Source organism: Ictidomys tridecemlineatus, chromosome 6 (assembly GCF_052094955.1).
Source record: "Ictidomys tridecemlineatus isolate mIctTri1 chromosome 6, mIctTri1.hap1, whole genome shotgun sequence".
In the NCBI taxonomy this organism is placed as follows: domain Eukaryota; kingdom Metazoa; phylum Chordata; class Mammalia; order Rodentia; family Sciuridae; genus Ictidomys; species Ictidomys tridecemlineatus.
In genome coordinates, this window is record NC_135482.1 from 76,091,450 (window position 1) to 76,107,325 (window position 15,876).

The following is a 15,876-nucleotide window of genomic DNA, read 5'->3' on the forward strand; positions in this document are numbered from 1 at the left end:
CCATCATTTTCTCCCTCCCTATGAAACCACCACTGCAAATCCTAAAACCCATTACATTCCTCTCAATTACCTGTGTACTGTAATTGCTACAGTGCTGAATGATCCTTTGCATTTCCTCATGAACCAGTTCCACACAACGTAGGCTGGGCTCTTCTAAACGTTTGATTTGTCGTTTGACCAATAGCTCAAATGAAACCTCGGGCACAAACAAAGCAGGACGAGGACCCTAGAAAAATAGACCTCAGAGCTCTTATTATCATTACATATAATTTCTTTTTTTTTTTTTTAAAGAGAGAGAGAGAGAAAGAGAGAGAATTTTAATATTTATTTTTTAGTTTTTGGCGGACACAACATCTTTCTTTGTATGTGATCGAACCCGGGCCGCACGCATGCCAGGCGAGTGCACTACCACTTGAGCCACATCCTCAGCCCATCATTACATATAATTTCAATTCTTCCCAAAGATTAAAATAGAAATCACATCTTTGTTATTTTTCATAGAAAGTGCTTCTTAGAGCACTTGCAGAGCATGTCTAAAGCCCTGAGTTCAATTCCCAGCCCCCCCCCCAAAAAATGCTTCTTAATTTCAAGTATGAGAGTAAAATAACAAACTGTTATTAAAAAATTAAATTAATTAAAAAATGGAATATATGGTTAACAATTAAAGCTTTAACTTGATTTTTTTTAAAAGTCTGAAAGTTAAACATACTCACAGTAGCATTTCTAATGGCAGTCAAAATGTCAATAGTGTTAAGGCCACCTAAAGGATCAACAGATTCTAAGGTTCGACCAAAAGTCTCATGGAAAATATAACAAATTCTAGCACCACCGCATCTGAAAGGCAATGAATATATGGTTTCTTGCATTACTATAAGAGAAAGAAGCTGTAAGTTAGAAGTCTTTGTATAAGCTTGAAGCTTGTCTAATTTTCTGAGAAAGCCTAATAAATAATTACATATCAGTTATTTACATGTGTTCTAAATTCAGAATCATTATTTATTAAAATATTAGTTTCTCTAATTTTTTTAAACAGGAGGAGTCATTTCATGAATGGTATAAATATAGAAAATAACTGTTCTAAAACAAAACATAACTTAAAAATTGCTAAACAGCCTTTCTCTGTCCTAATTTTCTTTAGCAAGCTTATGAGCTCCATAAAGATAGGAAACAGTGTTTTCTGTTGATTCATAAAATCTAAAGTAGAGGTCAGTAAAGTCTTTCCTTAAAGGGCCAGAGAGTAAAAAATTTAGGCTTTTAGGGCACATAATCTGTTGCAACTACTCCACCCTACCATTATGTACAAAAGCAGCCATAGATATATAAACAAATGAGCATAGCTGTGTTCCAATAAAACTTGTGCACACTGAAATTTAAATTTCATGTAATTTTCAGATGTCATGAAATACTCTGAATTATTTTTCACTTTTACATTTAAAATTTTACATTTATTGTGAAAAATCATTCTTAATTGGTGGACTGCTGTCTGCCTACTACTTTGTTTTTTTTTTGTTTGTTTATTTGTTTTAGTCTTATCAGTTTTTATGTAATATTTTTTCCTGACTCAGTGTCTTGTTGTGCTCCGACCTTTCACAGTCTCCCCAACGCATCCCATGAGCCACCTGGCTGGGTCGAAGGCTGGTGATATTCAAACCTAGGCCTGCCTACTACTTTGGACAGATTAAATCTTTTGATTACTAAGAATCTTATATTTCCTATCTTGTTTTATGACTAGAAACTCTGGAATTACCTTTTGTGTTTTTATTCAAGTCCACTCAAACTCTACAAATACCTTCATAATACTTCCCCAAATCATCTCTTCCTCTCTGTTTTCACCATCATTATTCAATATTTTTTAATAGTAATTCAGATTAGAGGTACTAATCTAACATCATGCTAACCAAAAAAAGCCAAGCACAAAAGGATACTCTATGATTCTACTTACATGAAATGTCTAGAACAGGTAAATGCATAGAGACAGAAAGTAAATTCTCTAATTTAGCAGGGGAAAGGAAGGGGAGGAAAGTAAATAATTGCTTAATAGGTAGAGAGTTTCTCTGAAGATAATCAGGGAAACAGATACCAGTGATGGTTAATATTGCAAATGCAATTAATGCCACTGAACTGTGCACTTAAAAATGGTTAAAATTACTAGTAATTGGTCTCTGCTTCCAACATTCTTCTCCAAGTAATTTCCTTCTAAAAGGGGTATTCTAAAATGTCCCCCAAAATGGAGCATCTATGTTCATCAAACAAACTTTTCTCCAGTTCAAGAGTCAAATAGACCCCAACACAATAATTTTGGGTGACTTTAACACACTTCTCTCACCACAAACAAAAGCTGAACAAATAAACTATAGAACTCGATAATACAATCAATAACTTAGACTTAAGAAGCATATATAGAGTATTTCATATAACGAATAAATACACTTTCTTCTCAGCAGCACATGGACCCTTCTCTAAAACAGACCATATACTATGCCACAAAGCAAATATAAAAAAGTAGAGATACTACCCTGCATTCTATCAGATCATAATGGAATGAAATTAGAAATCAATGATAAAATAAGAAATAAAAGCTACTTCAACATCTGGAGACTAAATAATATGCTACTGAATGAACAAGGGTTTGCAAAAGACATCAAGAAGGAGATTAAAAAAATTTTTAGAGGTTAATGAGAACACAGATACAACTTATAGAAATCTCTAGAACTCTATGAAGGCAGTTCTAAGAGGAAAGTTCATTGCATGAACTCATTCCTTAAAAGAAGAAAAAGTCAACAAATAAATGATTTAAGATTACATCTCAAAGCCCTAGAAAAAGAAGAACAAATCTATACCAAAAGCAGAAGACAGGAAATAATTAAAATCAGAGCTGAAATCAATGAAATTCAAACAAAAGAAACAACTGAAAAAATTGACAGAATAAAAAGTTGGTTCTTTGAAAAAAATAAATAAAATTGACAAATCCTCAGCCATGCTAACAAAGAGGAAAGAGAAAATTCAAGTTATTAACATACGGGATGAAAAAGGAAATATGACAGACACTACAGAAATACAGAAGATAATTAGAAATTATTTTGAAAACTTGTACTCCAATAAAATAGATAATATCGAAAGCATCAACAAATTTCTAGAGTCATATGATTTGCCCAAATTAAATCAGGATGATATACACATTTAAACAGATCAATTTCAAGCGACAAAATAGAAGACGCCATCAGAAGTCTACCAACCAAGAAAAGCCCAGGACTGGATGGACACACAACCGAGTTCTACAAGACCTATAAAGAACAACTAATACCAATAATCTTCAGTTTATTTCAGGAAATAGAAAAAGAGGCAGTACTTCTGAACTCTAATTTTATGAGGCCAATATCATCCTGATTCCAAAACCAGGCAAAGACACATTAAAAAAAGGAAACTTCAGACCAATATCTCTAATGAACATAAATGCAAAAATTCTGGCAAATCTAATACAAAAACATATCAAAAAGATAGTGCACCACGATCAAGCGGGATTCATCCCAAGAATACAAGGTTGGTTCAACATAAGGAAATCAATAAATGTAATTCATCATATCAATAGACTTAAAGTTAAGAATCATATGATCATATCAATAGACACAGAAAAAGCATTTGACAAAATACAGCACACCTTGATATTCAAAACACTAGAAAAATTAGGAATAACAAGAACATATCTCAACATAAAAGCTATCTATGCTAAGCCCCAGGCCAACATCATTCTAAATGGAGAAAAACTGAAGGCATTCCCTCTAAACACTGGAACAAGACAGGAATGTCCTCTTTCACCACTTCTATTTAACATAGTTCTTGAAACACTGGCCAGAGCAATCAGAGGAAAGAAAATTAAAGGGATATACATAAGAAAATAAGAACTCAAATTAGCACTATTTGGTAATATGATTCTATACCTAAAAGACCCAAAAAGTTCCACCAGAAAACTTCTAGAATTAGTAAATGTAGCAGGATATAAAATCAACACCCATAAACCAAATGCATTTCTGTATATCCACTGAAAGGGAAACGAGGAAAACTATCCAATTTACAATAGCCTCGAAAAAAAATAAAATACTTGGGAATCAACTAAAGAGGTGAAAGATCTGTATAATGAAAACTACAGAATCCTAAAGAGAAAAATCAAAGGAGACCTTAGAAGATGGAAAGATCTACTTGCTTTTGAATAGGCAGAATTAGTATTATCAAAATGACCATACTACCAAAATCACTATACAGATTTAATGCAATTCTGATCAAAATCCCAATGACATTCCTAATAGAAATAGAATAAGCAATCATGAAATTCACCTGGAAAAATAAGAGACCTAGAAGAGCCAAAGCAATCCTCAGCAGGAAGAGTGAAGCAGGTGGCATCACTATAACAGACCTTAAACTATACTACAATAGTAATAAGAACAGCATGGTATTGGCACCAAAATAGACTGGTAGACCAATGGTACAAAACAGAGGACACAGAGACTAACCCACAAAATTACAATTATCTTATATTAAGATGCAAAAAACATGCATTGGAGAAAAGATAGCCTCTTCAACAAACGGTGCTGGGAAAACTGGAAATCCATATGCAACAAAAAACTAAACCCCTATCTCTCACCATGCACAAAACTCAAAATGGATCAAGGACCTTGGAATAAAACCAGAGACCTGTGTCTAATAGAAGAAAAAGTAGGCCCTAATCTCCATAATGTGGGATTAGGCCCCAACAACCTTAATAAGATTATTATAGTGCAAGAATTAAAATCAAGAATCAATAAATGGGATGAATTCAAACTAAAAAGTTTCTTTTCAGCAAAAGAAACAATCAGTGAGGTGAATAGAAAGCCTACATCTTGGGAGCAAATCTTTACCCCTCACACATCAGATAGAACATTAATCTCTAGTGTATATAAAGAACTCAAAAAGTTAAGCACCAAAAAAATGAATAAAATAACACAATCAATAAATGGGCCAGGGACCTGAACAAACATTTCTCAGAAGGCGATATATAATCAATCAGCAAATATATGAAAAAATGTTCATCATCGCTAGCAATTAGAGAAATACAAATCAACTCTAAGATTTCACCTCACTTCAGTCAAACAACAATAAGTTTTGGTGAGGATGTGGGGGAAAAGACACACTCATTCACTGCTGGTGGGACTGCAAATTGGTGCAGCCAATATGGAAAGCAGTATGGAGATTTCTTGGAAAACTGGGAATGGAACCACCATTGACTCAGCTATCCCTCTCCTCGGTCTATACCCGAATGACTTGAAAACAGCATACTACAGGGACACAGCCACATCAATTCACAATAGCTAAACTGTGGAACCAACCTAGATGCTCTCTTCAGTAGATGAATAGATTAAAAAAAAATGTGGCATATATACACAATGGTATATTACTCAGCAATAAAAGAATAAAATCATGGCATTTGCAGGTAACTGGATGGAATTAGAGAAGATAATGCTAAGTTAGGCAATCCCAAAAAACCAAATGCCAAATGCTTTCTTTGATATAAGGAAGCTGGGGTAGGGAGGGGGAGCATGGGAGGAATAGACCAACTCTAGATAGGGCAGAGGGGTAGGAGGGGAAAGGAGGGGGCATGGGATTAGAAATAATGGTGGAATGTGATGGACATTATTATCCAAAGTACATGTATGAAGACATAAATTGGTGTGAATATACTTTGTATACAACCAGGGATATGAAAAATTTGTACTCTATATGTATAATGAATTGTAGTGCATTCCACTGTCATATATAAATTTAAAAATTAATAAAAATAAAATGAGTTACTCCTGCTGGGCAAAGCAGCATATGCCTATAACCCTAGGAACTCAGGGAGCTGAGACAGAAGGATCACAAATTCAAAGCCAGCCTCAGTAAGTTAGCACAGCCTTAAGCAGCTGGGGCTGTGGTTCAGTGGTTGAGTGCCCTTGAGTTCAATCCCCTGTACCAAAAATAAAAAATAATAAAATGGGTTACTCCTCTGACCAAAAGTGTTTTTTTTTTTTTTAAGTAAGAAATCATCTATATTCTGAGCAAGATATTCAGGACTTCTTACAGTCTTATTCCTGTATACCTTTCTTGCCTTATCTATCATGTCCCATTAGTGTACATGCCCTTCTCCAAATGCATCTTGTACTATTTTGCTATTCCCAAGACTAAAATGCCCTCCCAAATACCTCCCCAAGTTTTATTCAGAGCCCAACTCAGATGACTTATTAACCATGGGGCTCCCCCATCCCTGAAAGAAATGTAAATAGTCTCTCTTGAATGTCCCAAAGGTTTGAATAAATAGACAAAGATAACTGATTCGTTAACACTTTACAAAACTGCCCATATATATTACATGCACTTCTTTGGATATGTATTGTATTTAGCAATAAGAAACGTCTAAATAAAAATATACTTTTGCCACCTAATGAAGCCTTATATTACCTCTACCTACGTTACCCACCGAACTCCTAAGACACCCATTAGAGCAATCTTTTATTTCTCTCAATACACCAGGCATATAATAGCCATCAAAAATTAGTCTGTTAAATACCCTATCTTTTTATGAAGGTAAGTCATCTGAAACACCACCTAAGCCCACCTAAGTCACACAAAAGTATTCAAAACTATGCACACACAGAAATAAGGTATATATAACTGGTGAAATCTGAATAAGCTCTGAATTGTTTTAGTGTTCATTTTCTTATTACTGTACTAATCTTATGTAACATGTCAGTATTGGGGAAGGAGTGGAAAAGGGTAAATAGGAACTCCCTGTATATTTCTTTCCAACTTCCCATGAGTCTATAATTATCCCAAAATAAAAAGTATTTTTTAATGTGGGAGGGGTTGAGTGGGGGGACAGACAAGGCAAAAAAAAAATAAGGTGTAGGAAAATCAAGATTTTTACATATGGCTAATACTAAAACAGTAAAATATGCTAATAGTATATAGTATGTAATAAATGAGTTTGAGGGTATTACATGCTTTAATTCTACTCCGAGGAATTTATCCTCAGGATTTACTTGGATACATGCCCCCAAGACTAAGTGTAGCCTGCCACAACATCACTTATTCTTGTGTATACACTAGTCGCTCAGATTTTATTTTCTGAGATTTCAGTTCCATGTTCACCAACAATCCAAAAATATTAAACAGAAAATTCCAAAAACAAATGATACCTAAATTTTAAATTGTAAGCCATTCTAAATAGCATGATGAAATTTCATGCTGTCCCACTCTGTCCTACTTGGGATCTGAGTCATCTCTTTGTCAAGTATATCCTGCCCATCAGTTACCTGGTAGCCATCTCAGTCATTACTTAATGGTACTATGCAAGTTTTCAGACTGAAAACTCATCCTATCCTATTAAAAAGCTGTACCATGTAGATTTAAAAGAAATTATCCCAAAGTAGCATGAATAGCATCTGATTTTTAAGTATGTGATACTCTATTTATGTAGCTTATAGATAGACAGAAGAATGTCTAGGTCAGTGCCAAACTTAGCAGGAACTATCCCTGGTTGATAAAATTAAGGTAATTTTGTTTTTATGTTTTATTTTTACTTATCTGCATTTTCTAATTTCTCATGCTGTATTTTTAAAGAAATAGACATTTAAGGTAATCAATTTTTAAATGCTTATCAAATAAAATTTTCTTTTAAAGAAAACCTTAAATTTTTACTATGCTTTCAATAGTTTATAAAATATTTACCATACATACCAGTCATCATTCTATCATTTCTTGAAAAAAATGATATTCCTGTTTCTTTTATAGGTAATAAATCACAATGAAATAGTCTTAAAGTCAATTTAGCAAAAGATAAAGTGGTCTTGCAATTCAGATAACCAAATTTATACAAAAATTTCTTACTTACAGCTCTGAAGTTTCGATATATTTTGCAGTTCCTTCAATAGTGTTACAATATTCTGTGGCAAATTTGGTAATAAGCTGAAGTAAAGTAGCACTTTTATCATCCACAGGTTCACCATAGCTATTTAGAAGAGACTGATATTGAGCAGCTAGAACATTTATTCTTGTTTTCAACTCTGGTAAGCAATCTCTGATGTGATGCATCAGTAACCTAACAAAGATTAGAAAGGCAGGATTTTAATGTAAAATTATGTGTTCTGACACTGTAAACAGTCAAAATTTTTAAAATGCAAACAACATGGAAAACTTGTCAAACAATATATTTTTACGGTTTGGTATTAAGATATACACATTTCCTGACACTCAGTTCCTAAAAGCCTTGGAATCCAGAGTGTTAAGAGTGTCTTTTGTATATTAATGAGCTTACTTGTAGCTGGAAATCCCTAAAAAACTTCAGAATGGTGGCTGGTCAACAAAAAGAACAGGCATAATGAGAAGATTGGGACATTTAGCCACAATCTCCAGCCTCCAAGGAGAAAAGCAAGAACAAGAATGAAGGCCAAGTTGATCATCAGTGGCCAGTAATATAATCGATGTCATTGTAATGAAGTTGCAATGAAAACTCAAAAAGGCAGTGTTCATAAAGTTAAACACATGGAAGTTCCTGGAGGGTTCTATGCCCAGAGAAGTCAAGGAAACTCTGCCCCTTTCTATATGTCTTGCCCTATTCCTCTCTTCCAAATGGCTGTTCATTTCTACCCTTTGTAATAACCTTTATAATAAAAGGGTAAAATGTTCCTGAATGTAACCTGCTCTAGCAAATTAAACCAAGAGGGGTTCCTGGGAACCCAGAATTACAGCCAGTCAGAAACACAGGCCTTAACCTCTGCTTGCAACTTGCAACTAAGGTGGAGAGGCAGACTTGTGAGAGTGAGCTCTCGACCTATCAGATTTCATGCTATCTCTAGATAAGTAACATCAGAACTGAACTGAATGGAGAGAGAGCAAACTACCAGAGAGTTGCTTGCATGGTGTCTGGGGAGAAGTACATAAATCTTGTATCAGAAACATTCTCTGCTCTGTGTGACTGACAATAGGAAAAAACAATTTTTGATTTCTCCCTTTATTACAAGAGCAGGAAATAAAGCAATCTTAAATTACAGGTAAACTACTTAGTCTAAAAAACAATGACACAAACTGTTTTGGTCAATGCTTTTGAAATCTGTCTTTGACTCATCAAATCGTGGCAATTATAAGAACTGAAAAACTGCAAATTAATTGAAATCACCATTTAGTCCAATTCTACATACATAATTTTGGTTTCATCAACTTATCTTAAGGATTTACAGAATGTAAATCTATCCTATTAAAATCTAAGTCCATCTGCCTTTAGTTTGGGGAACAAGACAAAAGTAAGAAAAATTAGAAAGTTCTTCTAGTTCCTACACCACTAGTGAGTATTCATAATTCAAAGTATACAACTTACATTATTTCTACTATGAATATAGGAATAGAAGAAATTCTAAATTAAAAATAGATCATTTGAAAATTATACATTTTAGTTCAGTTCCTGAAATCCAAAGTGGAAATGAAGTCATCTGCTATCTAGTTATAAACTCAAAACTAAATCAGCTATCAAAATTTCATAATTAAAACATTATAAAATTCTTTTAAGTAGACAATGGGATGCTTTAATGTTAAACATCATAGTAAAAAGACACATACTTCATCAGCGCCTACTATAAAGTAACTGTATGGAACAGTAGTGAAAACATAAGGAATTAGTAAACAAGAACAGTCTCAGCTACCAGTCACCAAAACAAAAACATCTCATTTCCAAAGGTAAAAATGTTACCTGTTTAGAGTCCTGGCAAGATACTTTGTTCCATTTCTATTGGCCAGAGATGGGTATTTCTTTTGAAGAAAAGCATATTCATCACGGATTGAATCAGTTACACTCTTCTTATTGTTAATATCTAGCTGGCTCCTACAGATAAAAAATAGAAAAACTGTCCAACTAAAATCAATTGTCATCCTCCCTCCCCTAAATGATGACAGAGATGATGGGGATACTGATGGTACCAGGTATTGTTCCCTAATAACTAACATGGGTTGTTTTATTTAATTCTCACAATTATTCTGACAGGTATTATTATACTATTTTAGAGCAAGGAAATGGGTAACTAAGGCCACACATTAAGTAGCACAGCCAAGATATGAACTATGTGACTTACAAATAATGAAGGCCTGAATAGTGTAAGCTCATTATATCATTAACTGTACTCAAAAGCAATATTCTTTTTTATTTTTAAGGAGGACAACACATTTAGTTTTATTTCAATCAAATCACAACCCTTTCTTTTCCGGTTGCTGCTAAGTTCATCCACAATTTTCTATTACAGAGTCACTTTACAAAGGGTTCCTGTGACAATAAAGCAAGCCTCTTTTTTTCAGAGAAACAGCCCCAAATTCTTCCTCAGAAATAAAAACTCAATTCCAGTAAATGGTAAATACATGAAGTTACATTAAACCAGATACTTCAAAGGACACCCAAGAAGTCTTCCAACCATTTATTACAAAGAATATAGACTTTTTAAAAAATCCCCACTGTCATGAAAAGCAGTATTCTTAAGTAACAATTATAGATGGGTGCAAAAACATGTGTACCTTAACAACTATATTTCATCCATTGACAGGCTAATAGTTTCTACCAAAAATAATTAAGATGAAGAGCAATTATCTACAAATACAGAAAACAGCATTATAATACCTAGTTGCAAGAAACAGGAGATAGCTGGAATAGGAAGAAAAACAAAATGGGAGGAGGGGTGAGATGGAAGGACATATGAAGAGAAACAGATAATTGGAATGGCCCTTAGATACCACTTAGTAAAACATTCTTGTTTTTAAAAGGATTGAGACTCAAAGATGTTAAGCGTCATTTATTGTATCTAGTCTGTGTGAGAACTATGACTATAACCCAGGTCTCAAGATACTTTCAGTGTTTCCTACCATATAAGAGCTTCAGACTAAAAGAGACCATCACTTAAACCTAGCCTTTTTACTAGCCATGAGACTCTTGTAAATGTATAACCTGAGTTTTCAGTTATAAAATAGAATCAACACCTGCCTCACAGGATGTTGTGACAGTTCCAAAAGAAACCATTTGCAAACTGCTCACAGTAGTGTCTAAATCATAAATAGACAATAATATTTTCTTTTTCACAATTTTTAATACCAGCAATTTCTAATTAGGAGACCTTTAATAAAATTTCTCCAAGTCACATCTTGGCAATTATACAGCACCACTAATGGTACAGATTAAACCAAGCTATTTAAAGTCATACCACATTAAACTTTCTTCATTGAGTACAGATTAGCTAACTCTTCTTTTTCCCTAACCTCATGCTCCTATCAAATGTAGCTTAAATGACAGACAAGAATTCTTAAGTCTAGCTATTATCATCCATATGTTACACTGCTTACTTCAAAAACATTTTCATTAGAAATGTCTATGAGAGGCTTTAGTAAATCTCTTTTTGTATCTTTAGGTAATGAATTCTTTAGTAATACCAATGTTATAGTAAAACAAGGGAAAAGGGTAGTATCACATTTCAGACTGATTTTAGAATCTTGGACTTGTGGGCTGGGAACGTGGCTCAAGTGGTAGCGTGCTCGCCTGGCATGCGTGAGGCACTGGGTTCGATCCTCAACAACACATAAAAATAAAATAAAGATATTGTGTCCACCTAAAACTAAAAAATAAATATAAAAAAAAAAAGAATCTTGGACTTGTTTTGAAACAAGAATACTGTAATCCTTATTCCATTCTTCATAGCTAACCTGTTAACTACTCCAATTATTCCAAGTTTGACCGGAATAACCCTTCCCATCAATACATCCATGGCATCAGTACCGGCATCCATGAGATCAAGTTTAGTGATCACAGCTAGGGTTCTTCGACCTGGTAAATGCAAAAAGCAAAAAAAGAAGAAGAAAATGACCCATTAAGTAAAGCCATCAATAAAAGAAAATCTTCAAATACAATCCCACCTAACATAAATTCTTTCATCTTTTTAAAAATATTTTTCCAACCTCTGCTTTAAAATACTTTTTAAGAAACAAATTTAAACATTCTGTAAAATTTTTACAAATACTTTCACATGCAATTTTTCATTAACTTTGGGACTAACCTTTTTCTAAGCCTTTTTAAAAATTTGTTTGGGCTGGGGTCGTGGCTCAATTGGTAGAGCGCTTGCCTAGCATGTGTGAGGCACTGGGTTCGATTCTCAGCACCACATATAAGTAAATAAATAAAGGTCAATCAACAACTAAAAAATTAAAATTAAAAAAATTTGTTTAAAATTTACTTTTTTTGGTGAACAATATGGGTATTTGGTGTTATATTGTTTTTTAGTGCTGGGAATCAAACCCAGGACTTCAGCATGCTACACAGATATTCTGCCACTAAGCTACATTCCCAGGACCCAGTTCTATTATTTTTGATAAGTAAAAACTGATGTGTCACAACTACCTCAAGATACAGCAGTTCTACTGACTCCCAACATTTTCTTGTACTAAATAACCAAATGCATTTTCCATTTCTAGTTTGCCCTTTTTTAGAGTAGTATATAAATGGAGTCTGGTTTTCTTCATTTAGCATAATGCATTGAAGATATATACACGTTCTATCTGTCATATATAATTCATCTCTTTTTATTGCCAAGCCATGTTCCACTGTGTAGATATACCATTATTTAGTTTCTCATCCCCTATTTGAGAATTATTTAAGTTGCTTCTAATTTTTGAAAACTGAAGAAAGCTGCTACACACATTTGTATACAAGTTTCTATATGAATACGGTTTCTCGTTTAACACAGGGCAATTGCTGATTTAACTTTGTAAGAAATTCCCACCATTCTCACCATCAATGTGTCAGAATTCCAGCTGCTCTGTGTAGTGTACAATTTTACATAAGACATTTTTCAATTACAAGCATTTTTCCATATTGCTCCAAATCAATAAAGTTCCCTTTTAATTTAACATTTTAACATCTTAATTTACCTGTTGTTAGCCACATTAAGTTATTTCTAAATTTTTGATCCTACATACTGGTTTCAATTATTTTCTTACCATGTCTTACCAGATTAAGATTATTAGATCAAAAGTAGAATCATATTTAGGGCCTAGAGATATAGCTCAGTTGGTAGAGTGCTTGCCTCACATGCACAAGGCCCTGGGTTCTATCCCCAGCACCACCAAAAAAAAAAAGTATAAACATATTTATGGCTCAAGGGTCACTCAATCTTATTTTCATTTTTTTATCTTATATTGCTAGAATTTTTAAGTATGTGCAGTAGCACTGTCTTGTCCCCAGCTGTTACAGCTCAAGGGCCACTTTAAAAATAGAGTAAATACATATAAAATGCTTAATAGTTTACTTTAAATAATGTAAAATTTAAATAAGCTCTTTGGTATAGTTCATCATTTAATCCAACTGAAATAAACACATTAGCTACTCAAAGTAAAAAAGTTTCTTAAAAACATGAAATTTTTAAAAAATAATGTACTTGTTTATGGGAATTTTAACAATCTTAATACTAACATTTCCTACCAAATTGTTATATGAAATTCTTATTCAAAGCCAGAAAAGAAAAATATGACACAGCCTTCAAGTCCTCCAAATATTTAAGTAAAAAATAATCATAATTTCATTATAGAGCAAGGCAAACATTTACTAGCAGTATCAACAATAACCACTCTCCAATAAGCTAGTCTTTTATATGGATTAAGTGATATCCCTACATCATTAGCCAATCATTAGTAACCTATGGTATGATCTAATCCTTGGAGCTACAAATGCTTCAGAATAGGATTTTACCTTTACTTTTAAGAATCCCCTGTGCCTTTAACATGTCCAAATGTTTTCTAACTCTAACTCTGCAGAACATAGATAACTTAATTATTTCCTGTATCCTAATAATCATCATAAATGATGATTGTTGAGAATTAACTGTGACAGTTATTCTTAAAAATCACTCAAGCAAAAACCTATATCATGTCATTTACACAAAACAAGAAACACTTTTTGCAAAGCCATTTTATTATGTTTTATTATGTTAAAATCACTAGGAAACTATTGCAAATACAGATGTTATGTCAAGTTTTTCTTTTTTTTTTTTTGCCTAGCCTGTATACCAACTTAATAACTATTTTCCATCAGCATTTTTTTGAAATTATAAGCAAAATAGGAAACCATTTTTTTTAATCTGAGATAATTCCATTTAAAAATAAAAATTCTTTTCTTGGCAGGTACAGTGGCATATGCCTATAATCCTAGCAACTCAGGAGGCTGAGACAAAGGGATCACAAGTTTGAAGCCAGCCTCAGCAACTTAAGACCCGCTCACCATCTCAAAATAAAAATAAAAAAGGGCTGGGGTGTTGCTCAGTGGTACAGTATCCCTAGGTTAAATCCCCAAAACCCACCCCCACCCCCGCAAAAAACAACAACAACAACAAAAAAAAAAACTCTTTCTTGAGGAGATCTATCATGGTAAATCAAGCATCTCATTAAATATTAACATCTATCCTTACCATCTGGATCTACCTCTCTTGAAATTTTAAGTGCCTCCGATGTTGCCATATCTGTATTAGCAGCAGTAACAGCAAGGATAATGGAATTGGGATTACTGATGAAACGAAGAATGAGCTCTCTGATTTGAAGCTCAATATCCTTAGGTTGATCACCTACAGGCACCTAAACCAAACAGAGATGAGCAAGGAACTAATAATAACAATAATAATAAAAACCAACTCAGTTTTTCTTCCTCACTTAATCCACAGAGCATAGGTATTTCTCCATTTCCAAAGAGTTAAAATAAAGATATTAATAATATACTGTGCAGTTGCATCTATGAATTTGATAATATACAGAAGTCTCAAAATGTAAATCTTTGAAATATCAAAGTTTACTTTTACACAAATGTTTACTAAACACAAGCCTATGTTAAGGATTGATCAGTATTAACCGCCTAAAGACAAGTTCATTCATTAAGTCATCAAGTGTTTATTGGCAGCCTATTATGATTTCAGGTACTCGTCTCAGTGAGATTCTTTTACAGTAATGAATTTTTAAAATACCAAAATTCCTGCTTATGTTTTAGTGATGCAAGGCAGGTAATAAAGAAACATCTAAAATATCTAGGTGTAGAATGGGCTGTTGAAAAAACAAAGCAAAACAAAAAGGCTAGGGAATGATTTGAGAGACTTATGATTTTAAATTATTGACTTAAACTAGGCTATGTTCTTACATAAGAAAATTCATAGAAGATCTCACTGAGACCATGACATTTGAGAGCATGAACAAAAATTAAAGGCAATAAGGGAGAGGTAGTACATACAGAGAAGTGGAGGAAGAACATTCCAGGCTTAGTAAATAAGGGCAAGAGACTAGAGCAGAAGTTAGAAACTAAGAATGACAGGGATATATCAAGTAGATATTTTAGCTCTCTGTAAGAACTTAGACTTTTACTCTCAGGGAAATGGGAAGCCACTAAAGAGACTCTGAGCCAAGAAATGATACGATCTAATTTTTACTTTAACAGAATGTTTGGTTGCTAAGTTAAGAACAGATAATAAAGAAGACCTATTATTTATTATTATTATACCAATACAGGTGAGATGATAGTGGCCAGCTCAGGATAGTAGCTAAGAATCTGTAAGACATGACAGTTCTGGATATATTATAAAGATAAGAAGAACAAGAGGATTTGCTGACAAAAGTGAAATGAAGGATAAAAAAGTATCCTGGATAATAAACTTCATGGCTCAGCAATTTGTTGATAAGGAAGACAATAGAAAAATCAAATCTAATTGAAGGACAGATCAGGAATTTGGTATTTCAAGTCTGAAATGCCTATAGATATTTAAGTGTATATGTTAAGAGGATAGCTGAATATCCAAGTCTAGAGTTATGTAA

The 15,876-nt window shown here is 33.4% G+C and overlaps 1 protein-coding gene across 9 annotated transcripts in view; it reads right to left on the minus strand.

Annotated features, from left to right (window-relative positions):
* The window catches only part of Dnm1l (dynamin 1 like), a 55,805-nt gene that overhangs the window by 14,151 nt on the left and 25,778 nt on the right, over window positions 1-15,876 (minus strand). For all 9 annotated transcript variants that reach the window (XM_013362296.4, XM_005334042.5, XM_005334041.5 and 6 more), the window contains 6 exons: window positions 14,493-14,655; window positions 11,740-11,860; window positions 9,752-9,883; window positions 7,901-8,107; window positions 714-834; window positions 71-226 (listed from right to left, as the gene is read on the minus strand). In XM_013362296.4, the coding sequence (XP_013217750.2) occupies window positions 71-226; window positions 714-834; window positions 7,901-8,107; window positions 9,752-9,883; window positions 11,740-11,860; window positions 14,493-14,655 (900 nt within the window). The remainder of the gene's footprint in view (window positions 1-70; window positions 227-713; window positions 835-7,900; window positions 8,108-9,751; window positions 9,884-11,739; window positions 11,861-14,492; window positions 14,656-15,876) is intronic.